The 10,354-nt window shown below is 45.3% G+C and overlaps 1 protein-coding gene across 1 annotated transcript; it reads right to left on the bottom strand.

The window, feature by feature from the left end:
- Positions 1–189: 189 nt before the first annotated feature.
- cap1 (CAP, adenylate cyclase-associated protein 1 (yeast)) lies at positions 190–9,908 on the bottom strand. Its single transcript, XM_086192493.1, has 13 exons — positions 9,754–9,908; positions 5,978–6,082; positions 5,591–5,691; positions 5,215–5,292; positions 4,738–4,881; positions 4,005–4,090; positions 2,943–3,048; positions 2,670–2,847; positions 2,391–2,566; positions 1,946–2,069; positions 1,766–1,848; positions 1,494–1,637; positions 190–1,410 (listed from the first exon to the last, which is right to left on the bottom strand). Exons 2-13 carry the CDS (start codon positions 6,078–6,080, stop codon positions 1,327–1,329), a joined length of 1,407 nt encoding a protein of 468 aa, XP_086048619.1. The 5' UTR covers positions 6,081–6,082; positions 9,754–9,908; the 3' UTR covers positions 190–1,326.
- Positions 9,909–10,354: the final 446 nt, after the last annotated feature.

The raw sequence follows: 10,354 nt of genomic DNA, 5'->3' as shown, positions 1-10,354 counted from the left end.
TGGATGTTTGTAATAGCCAGACAGAGATTCCATGTTACATCGGAGCCTGTGAGCTTGCTCTTGCGAACACTGTTCACAGCTAAGTTGAGGAGCTATGCTAACAAATTGGAGCTAACCATGTTTCCATGAGCTTCAACTTCCCATGACTTCAACCACTTCTTCAACCCAGTAAAAACAAAACTACATTCATTTTATTGCAACATGTTTAATGATGTCTCCTGTACTAATGAGCAAAATTCTGATTTTTTTGGACCCAAAGAAAAACAAAAGGTAAAAGAGACAATATAAAAAGAAAATTGAGCAAAGAGCTTGGCAGCTATGAGAGCTGATGCTAACCAAAGACGTGGCTCAGAGGAGCGAGTGGAGAGACATGAACGGCGGGGCTCTATTTAATAATTGTACATATCTACACAGGTGATTACAGCAGATATCAGTCTACAGACGGAGGAGTCCATAAGACCCTCACGTCTCCGCTCTGTGACAGTTTCTCTTCCACTTCTCTTTACTTCAACTTTCCTACACGCCTCCTTACATGGAATGTTTTAATACTCGGGAATGTCCTATGAATGTTTACAGGAAAGCACATGGAATTAAATTTTGTTCCCCATTATGTTACATGTCTGTTTCCACATCATCTAGATGAAAAGTTTCATGATGACAGATAGTCGGTGGTCTTGCACACAAACATTATACTCCTATTTATTCGAGTGCTGACAAATGGTTAATATCATCATCCACAATGACTATAGTCAGCACATGATATGTGATGCCACTATCTTCTGTGAAACTGCGTGGTTGACAAGTGCTTTATTGATTTGCATATAATGAGGTGGAAATTATCAGGCCACAACTTAAAAACACCAACCCCTCCTGACCAATAAGAGGAGAAAAAGATACCTGGAGCATCCTGATAGTAGAGCCCGACTGGCTGCAGGAGACTAATCTAGAACTGAAAACCCAGCTCCCGCGTTGGCTAGCCTAGTTAAATTTAGCGTGGCATCATCCAGATAGAACAATATGATATAGATACTATTGGCAAACATGTTTCTCAAAGTGCTCAATGGCTGCAGGGAATTTGAATGACAAGCTGCTCCCTGCTGATTGGCTGGAGGATTGCTCCAGATAAAGTGAACAGTCCTCTCATTGGCTTAAGGAAGGAACAGCTTAAACTGTGATTGGCCGATAAGGAAGAAGGGCAGGAGATGACGTCCGATTCTCAGTCTACAGTGTGAGCTGGTGGGGTGGTCCATCAGTCAGGTAGGCATTTGCAAAGAGGGGGGAGGGGGATGGTGTCAAGGAGGGGCGGCCACCTCACAAGCTGCCCCTCTATCCAGCAATCTCTGTTGCTGTGGTAACCAGCTTTTCGCCGTCCCAGATGGTCTTGAACTGCTCTGGGACAGGACGCTCCGTCTAAGGGAGACAAAGTTATTCAGCATCTTAACTTTTCACATGCAACTAAATCTGAATCAAATTTCTCTGGACAGGACACTCACAAACTCTCCGTCTGCGTTGGGTACCAGGATGTTCATCTCTGAGCTCTTGGCGCTGATGATCTCACACTGCAGAGAGTCTTTACTCAGATAGACATGGCAACCGTCGGTCTTGTTGATGGACATGGTGGGGATTTTACCCAGGACCTGGAATATGACACAACAGCAACAGCCGATCAAACCAGCCTCTTCTCACAAACACAATCTGGCGACATCATGAGATGCAGCTGTGCTACAGTTGATCCGCCCCTTCTTGACAGGCAGCGCGTTCATACCTGGACCTTGACATCTCTGGAGTTGATGATGTCTACGGTGCTCACGACGTCATCAAACACCAGGCCCATTTTCTTACAGTTGTCTGATGAGGAGAAACAGAAATATGTGCTTCCAAGTTCAGTTCAGGGTCTGGGTTTATTTGGGCTGTCGTTACAGTAAAGGGTCAGCTGAGCTCCCACCTATAGTGATGGAGTTGATCTTGCCCTTGATGGTCAAAGCGCTCCTGTTACACTTGAAGGCGTACACCACTTGCTTCAGCTCGGTGCCGCTGATCACCAGGTCCTGTACATCCTCTTGGTTCTCCTGCACACGGTGAGGATGGGAGAAAGGGATCCCAGTTAAATAAGAAGCACAAACACAAGACAAAGTCCAGAGCTGATGAGATGATATGAGCCCAGATCAGGATGAACAACAAGAGTTTATCTATAATGTTTTTGTGTAACTCTGAATTATCCTGGCTGTCTGCACAGACCAACGTCAATCCAGCCAAAATCAACCCAAACAAGATATCCATCTGCTGATTTGGTTTTCATCTTCTTGCCCTCAGGAAAAAAAAAAGTAAAATCAACTACGCTTGAGATTCTCTACACCGTCATGCAACCATGCAGTGAACTATGAACTCACCACTTTCCACTTTTTCCCATCCAGCTCCAGAACCGGAGGCAGCGTGCGTGTTGGGGTGGCAGACGCAGCAGGTCGGGGGGAGGAGAAGGGTTTTGGACCAGTGCGAATCAGAGCGCCCTGGTTTCTGAGGCCTGGATTCTTGTGGGTCTTTTCGTCGTCCTTCACGTGCCTCAGGCCTTTGAGGGGCAACATATAATTACACATTTAGAACAAAGGGTTTAGATCTACACGGCTCTTCTGTTGAAACTGGAGAGAAGGATTATGAACAGCGTGACTTACCCTTAGTGATGTCGGATCCTTTGTTGATGGAGGCGAACAGGAGGTTCCGATTGCCTGCGCCGTCATCGCTGCCTTTGCTGCAGGATGAGCTGAGATCCATGGGGGGAGGGGGAGGTCCAGGTGGAGGTGGGGCAGGGCATCCACCTGCAGGAGCAGCAGAGGCTGAAGCCACGGGGCCCTGAAGGAGCCAAAACATGGTTAGAGGCGATGAGCATAAGCACAGAATAAAACATTTCAAACAGAGGCCTATAGGAGTGGCGCTAGGAAACTCACACTCTTGCTCCAGGTCAGTCCAGTTGTGTGGTGCTGTTTGATGTAGCTTTGCAACTCAGTCCAGATGGAGAGATACGCCTTCACCCAGTCCATGTGTGTCTTGTCCCTGTGAGGATGACAGGAGTCTCTGTTCATCATCAAAATCTGTTTCTCTCCTTTGCCGTGCTTCATGCGACACGTAACATTTTCTAACCTAAATCGAACACTAAGACAAGATCCCACGGAGATGAACCGCGGAAGGTTCAGGGTGAAACCAGTCGTGTAAGACGTGTTCGAAATGGAAATTTCTCTCTACAGCTACGTGTGAAAACCTTGCCATCATTTGCAAGATCACATGATCATGGAAGTGAGGAGATAAGGACACAGTCCCAGAACGCAAGCCTTATGAAAGACAGAGAGAAAAGTTCAAACAATGCTGGCCAATCGCAGTGAAGTGTGGTAAGTTTGTTTTGAATCTACAGCGCAATTATTCATTTAAGTCAATACATATGAACCAAAAAAGATTTTACTTGATCTTAAATGACCCACATACACGTTAATATGACAACTATTTTCCTGACATTTTCTGGCTTCATTTACTTTTCCTGACCTTTCACAGGTCTGCCGATGGCTATTTTCAAACTCCATGACGCGTCCAGTTTCTTAATGACGGTATGAATAAACCTATCTGACCACCTGACGAGCAGAGCAGTCGAACACTCGTGTGACCATGAGGTTGAGATCAACGTGGGATCTCAGTGTTTACTGACCTTTTCACATAACTCAAAAACACACAAGCTGCAGTAAAACAGGAAGTCTACAACTAACATGTGTCAGCCTGTCCTGTGGCAGCGCTGACTCAGTAAAACCGAGCCTTTTAACTTAAAAGAGCCTGGAGGAAGGAAATAAAGAGACGGTCCAACTGACTGACGCCGCTGGTGAAAGTCCCTCCGGCTGCTTTGTGTTATCAGATTTCAAACGTGGCGTAAAAGGACTCACTATGCGTTACGTCTTTTATTTAGTTATTTTTTGTAAATCCCTTCTGTGGATAATGTAGAAACACTAAGAAGGAGCCGTCCTTACTTATCCTTTAATTCCTTGAGAACACGGTTGGTGTAGAACATGGCTGCATCCTGCATCTCCTTGACGTAGGGGCCTGGCTTGGGATCCTGGGACAGCAGCAGAATGGGAAGACAGTGAGGCCTCAGGGTTCACACTGTAGAAAGATCTGATTTGTTCCTCAAATTTACAACCTTTTGACACAGTCTTGAGGAAGCTCTATTCAAGGGACTCTAAAGAGACTTTGAAATCCCGTTCGAGCGTCCAGACTGAGACGCATCTGATTCAATCGGATTTTAATTGTCCTCTAAATGTAGTCTGGATCTAGAATTCAAGTAGTTTGGGCTGCCCAGGCGGTTTATAATCAGTCTGAATATGCCTAAAATCATCCATGCCTGAAGTGAGATTGTATTCAAAATGAGGTAAAAAGAACCACTTCAGCTTGCCAGCAAAGCTTTTGATGGAATCTTAGAGATGGAGGCGTACAGAGAATGAATGCATCTATTATGTGCATTCGAAAACTGGATGTTTTGTTATTCATGAGAATCAAACATACAAACAATACATCATGGAAAGTGCAACAGTGACACTCTGTTTCTGTGCCAGCCAACAAACTCTTGCTCACCAGACAGTGCTGACACAATCAAAGAGTGGCTTGTTTCCGGCTATTACAGTCACACACACACACACAGTCCCTCACTGTAAACTCCATACCACAGTGCCAAAAAGTGTCCTTTCTTGCTGTCCTAATGCTCACCATGGCGACCCATCCCAGGGCAGGCACACTCTCGCTGACAGCAGACAGGTGGTTGAATTGTGGCGAGGAGCGGTTCTGCTCCCGGAACGACTGCACCTGCTGGACGGCTTTGGAAACTGGCTGCAGCAGGGTCGTAAAAACGTCCTGGATCAGGAAATGACCAAAAAAAATAGTTTAAAATACTAGAATCACATGGTCAGTTCGTAGAGACACAATTTCTGATAGCTGCGGGTTTTCTCATTTAGTGAGTTTCACAACAATGAAATGGACCATGTCATCGACGTGCTAGAGACGGGCGGCAGGTTTTCAAATGCAAATCTAATGAGGCAGTAAACGAGCATTAATGACACCGTGAGTTGGCAGAATAAAGGGGTTGCTGATGGGATGCAACACTCAATTATGGTAATTGTCGAAACGCAATTGTCAATGTGCCGTCAGGTTGACTGAAGGAGCAATTAGCAAGTGTGCTTAACTCACATCAGAGGGCTTCTGGGAGGAGGAGGCAGTCACAAGGAGCTGTCTCTGACTGGAGAACGCCTGCCTCATCATATCCGCCTGTCGGCAGGAGAGGGAATGAGTTAAACCAACAAACAGTTATCTAGCACAGTTCCGAAAACTGCAACTTGTTTTCTCAGTAAGTTAACTTTCACACCACAGCTGCAAGGTTTATCTTAACCCATCTGTGACAGAAGGTGGGGCCTCCACTCATAAACATGTCAATTTGAATCAGATCATTGCTGCATTTTCAAGTTGTGTCTTAAAGTGAAAATACAGGACATGGAAGAGGAAAACTTTTCATATGCAAATACAAAAAAAAAAGCAACAGCTGTATCCAATTAGAATCAGCACATACATGTTTCTGGACATCGCCCCCGATCTTCTGGCTGAGGGACATATACTGAGCCAAGGGACCCCTGAGGATCTCATCAAAGGCATCAACGTAGGCTGACACAGCTGTAAAAGAAATGCATTCACACATTTAAAGACGTTGAAGGAGTTATTTGCTGTCATTTTTGTTTTTCGTGAACATCTTTAAGTCTTCATAGGGTCATCAGTTTGAAAGTCAACAGCCCTGACTGTTCGTAAGCAGGCTAACCTGCCGTTGCCAGGAAGGAGGTCAGTAAGGGACTAAACGCGTCGGGGGATTTGTTATCTTGTTTTTCAGAGGAGAAGCTTGTGAGGCAGCACTGATGAGTCTTGCATAAGAATATTTTTCTTTCAAAAATTAAACTTGGATTACCTCCACCAGCACAGACCCCAGAGCTGCCACCGGGGCCTGACATGGACTCCAGACGGCCCACCGCCACCTCCAGCCGCTGCACCAGACTCGCCAACTCTGCCATACCTGTGAGACCGAGAGGCTATTAAGAGAGGGCGGGGTGGTGGACCAACACGGTGTCCTGGAAATGCCATAAGCGTTTCCATAAACTGCAACATTTGAAGGGTTTGTGAATCTGTACTTCCAAGTATTTGTATGTAATCATACAGAGAGGAAACACAAGCACACATGATATGAAACACAGGAACAGAGCTTGGAACATCCCAGAGGATGATTTCTTCGACCACTCAATCCTCACGCTGCCACACAGACTTGCTTGTTCTCGACTTCCTGTGAACTTGTTTCGAGAAAGTATCGCTTCATTCTAAGAAGTAATGCTGCTGATCCACAACATTTGCAAACCAAAGGGTTCTTCCCATTTTGGTATTTGTACTGAAGTCTGAATTTGTCTCATATTGTACTTGGCGGCTGTCGATCACTGCCTTGATCAGGGGTGCCCAAACTTTCCCTTGGAGGAGAAAAAATAAAAAATCCAACTAAAAAGGTGGGCCAAGGGCCAAATGCAGACATGCTGTGTGCACTGGGGGCCGGACCCATACTGAGACTTAAAAAGCTTCATGCAAGTATGTGCCAGCGAACAGATGACAACATTTGTGACTTCACTTTAATAAAACCCTGCGGATGATGCAGATTATGTACTCCTACCCTGAATAATCTGCTGTTTGTCATTGTCCTCCATGACCCACACAACAAATGCTACAGACTTTGCAGAGATGGAGACAAACATTTACATATATTACAGGAAGCTGTAGTCAGACTGAAGGGTAAAAAAAACAACAACAAAAACCCCTGTTTGACTTCTTCCTTAAGTGTGGCTGAGTAGCGAAACAGAGGTATGTGACTACAGGTGAGCAGGTCAGCACTTGCTGGGCACAGGTATGTGGCTCCTCCTCTCTGCAGAGTATAGACCTGTCCTGGCATTGCTGGCTCAAGTGAGACGTGTATTAGTTACACATTTTCAAGAGTCTAAAAGACTAGCAACACACTTATACTGTGTTCTTTATTATTAGAGACTGATCATGCCATTGTGTATTAAAATAAAACTATAATGGTTTGATAAAAAAGGGATCTACCTTCAAAGTGATTTTGAGTTGAAAAATCTTGATTCCTACATTGACAGTGTCTCTCAAAGCCTTAAAAAGAAGGAAATCATGTCTCATACTCTCAGACTTGGAGTGTAAGATTATGGAAAGTGCTCAGTACACGGCTGATGAGAGAAGGAAACATTACATAAGGGAGCCGTAACCTGACACACCTCCACCTGGCTGAGGGGAAAGGAGCTGCAGACCTGTTTCACTAATGAGGCTGGACACTCCAGATTAAGCTGCTGCAGCCGTCTCACTTTCACCGTATCATTAGATATCCAATGACTGAAAGGGCTCGTGACACGTTTTGGCTGACGCTGAGGGCAAAGGAGGACAGGAAAGTACGACTCCTATAGCAGACGATGCAGCTCCATTTCAAAATGCTTCAACACTGCTGCAACCACTAAGACTGGGCTGTAAATTAATTCCTCCACAAGGCTTTGACAATAAAATTAGCTCATGCAGGACATACACCTTTCCTACCCTTGACCTAAATGTCTAATGTTCTCCTGCACCATTTATACCTGCAGAGTTCAACTTTTCATTTCCTGGTGTCAGCTGAAATGACTCACCAGCATCAAAAGGGAGGGTGTGGCCCCTAAAGGCGCATTAAAAACAGCCCACGATGTGTGAGTGGTTTAAAAAGTTCTGTAATGTTGCTACTGTTTGATAGGCCAACTTCTTCCCCCTCGTTCAACTGGACTTTCTCCATACCTTGCTACAAGAAGAGCTTACTGTGCTCTGCAGAAGTGTGGTAATGTTAAAAGTGCTGACAGTCAAGGAAAGTACACAAGAGAACAGCAGAAACATGTTTCTCACTCCAGAAATAAAACATTTTGTTTTTCCTAATATTTTCCCTCAGTTGAAGTGCGATAAAAGGCAAAGGCAGCCAAAAATCGTAGCTTAACCACAACTTCAGGAGGTGGAGGAAAGCAAGTCAACAGCCGAATACTGAATTTAGATGTGCAGACGTTTGTCTCTGTGAAAGAACAAGCCTGGCGATAATCTTATTGTCTACAAATCCCATTAAAAGATGAAAACCAACAACCAATTGATCATACTAACAGTGGCACAATGGATTAAAACCTTTCAATCCATCATGAGCATTGTCACATTATCCTGGAAAAGACAAACCTATGAAATCAAGTCGATGTCAACACCGACATGCTGTGAAACCAAAGCTACCATTAAAAATATCCAGTAAATGAATAATTTTCTGCTCTTTGTTAAGCATTTGCATCAATATCAGGCTGTTTAAAAAAAATAACCTTTTTTTGTGACAGACAGGATGGGAAAGTCTGAAAAAGACTGATACATCATGGGATTTGCCAACAATTAGGGCTTTATCCTTTAATTGCTGCCTGCATTCCCTTGAGTGTTGATGTTGCACAGGTATAACATGCTTCTAAAGTGATTAGTGCTATCAGACGTCATCTCATGCTTTAGTACATTTCATTCCTCTTCATCCTAACTTTTGCTTGTATTTAAATCCCTGCCAGGTTATTTACAGACCTACTTTTGAGAGCACACACTGGAAATGTTCTGCATGAAGCACCATCAGTATGCATGGGCAGTGTGAAGTAGGTTAGGCCTGTGAGTGTCTGCCTGGGGGCCAATGCCATACAATAATGTAGCATCTCCTGTCTATTTACATGAGCTAAAACGCGCGAGCGCACACGCACACACACACACACACACACACACACACACGAGGGAGAAGTAGGCCAAAGCTATGGCATTGAGCCCTAACCTTCGGTGGTGGGCTATAGGCTCAGACAAATCAAGGTGAGGCCGTTGAGGTTAATGCGATAACTGGACTTTCAATCAGACAGCCGGGGATGCTAGGGAGGCTAGCCAAGGCAAGGCTAGCCAAGGCAAGCCGAGCCGGCGGCGGGGTAGGAAACTGTCTGCCGGCTGATTCAGGTGCCCCTCGATCAGCTGCTTTTCTCACTTGGTAACCTCAATGGAATATAATATCGTTGTAGCAACTTCCCGCTGACAAAACAGCGCTACCTCTGTAACTACAACTTCCGCAAAAATAAAGCCGCTTCGTCGTTGACGGCAGGAGTCTGGTGGTGGTAGGGAGGGAGCATTCAGTTGGGTGTACGTTTTTCTTCATAACACCGTTAGCGACACCGCATGCTAGCAGGCTCGCAGAGCTGCACTCGATCATCATGCTAACATTTAACTGGACAGTTAGCTGCTAGTCACTCTCTCCCCGTTTGTTGCTGCTGACGGTTTCAACATTTCCTGGATTTTCCGTCCGCTCACACACCCCTCCCTGTGTTAGCTAATGTAGCACCGGGGGGGGGGGGGGGGGCTCCTCGTTTCAGCAAATCATTCTTTTTCTTATTAAAGAAGTCTGAAATAAACCAAGGCAAGAAAACCGGGGATGTTTCCATCAACGTTCAAGCTGTGATTTTAGTCAGGTAGCAGGTTCGGCTAGCCGGCTCTGCTAGCGTCACATCGAATACATTAAATAATTTCTCAATGATTCAATGCGGCGAGACGCTTTTGTCTCTCTCGCTCCACCGGAACCGCAAGAAAAAGGCCGCAAATAATCGCACGGTGCAGTGGCCGCACAGCGCTTACCTGCAACACGGGTCAAGCAGTGATTTGGTCCTGTATGTCACCGGGGGTTTCACCGTGGGAGTGTGCGGGATGGCGAAGCAGCAGACTGGGCTTCGTCTTCTTCCTGGATGTGAGTGAATTTACCCAGCTGTCACCGCGTCGCGTTTCCGCCCTTGTTCGCGCAACTAATTCCTTTCCCATATAAGGAGTGTGAGAGGCAGAGGGCACAATAAGAAAGAAAAAAAAACTATCTTGAAACAGCTGCTTTCTTTTGTGATACTGTGTTAATATCTTCCACTTCCTTGGTCACCATGGCGCTTATTTATTCCTGGAATACAAGCTACACATTAGACAGTTGTCATTCGTGTTGGCGTGGATGACACTTTCCTTCCTCCAAATGCATTCAACATGTTGCATATTTAAAGCTGTTCCAGCTTCTTGTGCGGGGGAGCAGTGACCTCCACCCTGGCAAGCTGGAGATTCACTAATGGCACCTTTATTTCTCTAACACAAGAGCAGTCTAAAAGAAGGCACAAATGAAGTAATAGGGAACACACAGGGGCCAAGAGGAGCAGTAGCAGGCCCTCTGACTGGAAAAATCATGTTCCAGGAATCACTAATC

This window comes from Aulostomus chinensis, chromosome 22, assembly GCF_037954235.1.
Source record: "Aulostomus chinensis isolate RoL2024-O1b breed Wild chromosome 22, RoL_Achi_v1.0, whole genome shotgun sequence".
Lineage (NCBI taxonomy): Eukaryota > Metazoa > Chordata > Actinopteri > Syngnathiformes > Aulostomidae > Aulostomus > Aulostomus chinensis.
The sequence above is the reverse complement of the archived record's forward strand: the minus strand, read 5'-3'. Positions and strand labels throughout refer to the sequence as shown.

What these genes read in the sequence shown, in the direction of transcription:
- cap1 (XM_086192493.1), bottom strand. Translation starts at nt 6,080, where the DNA reads ATGGCAGAGTTGGCGAGTCTGGTGCAGCGGCTGGAGGTGGCGGTGGGC. An exon ending in CCTCCCAGAAGCCCTCTGAT is followed by an intron (nt 4,882 to 5,214) that starts GTGAGTTAAGCA and finishes TTCCTGATCCAG; the next exon opens with GACGTTTTTACGACCCTGCT. An exon ending in CCAACGCAGACGGAGAGTTT is followed by an intron (nt 1,411 to 1,493) that starts GTGAGTGTCCTG and finishes TGTCTCCCTTAG; the next exon opens with ACGGAGCGTCCTGTCCCAGA.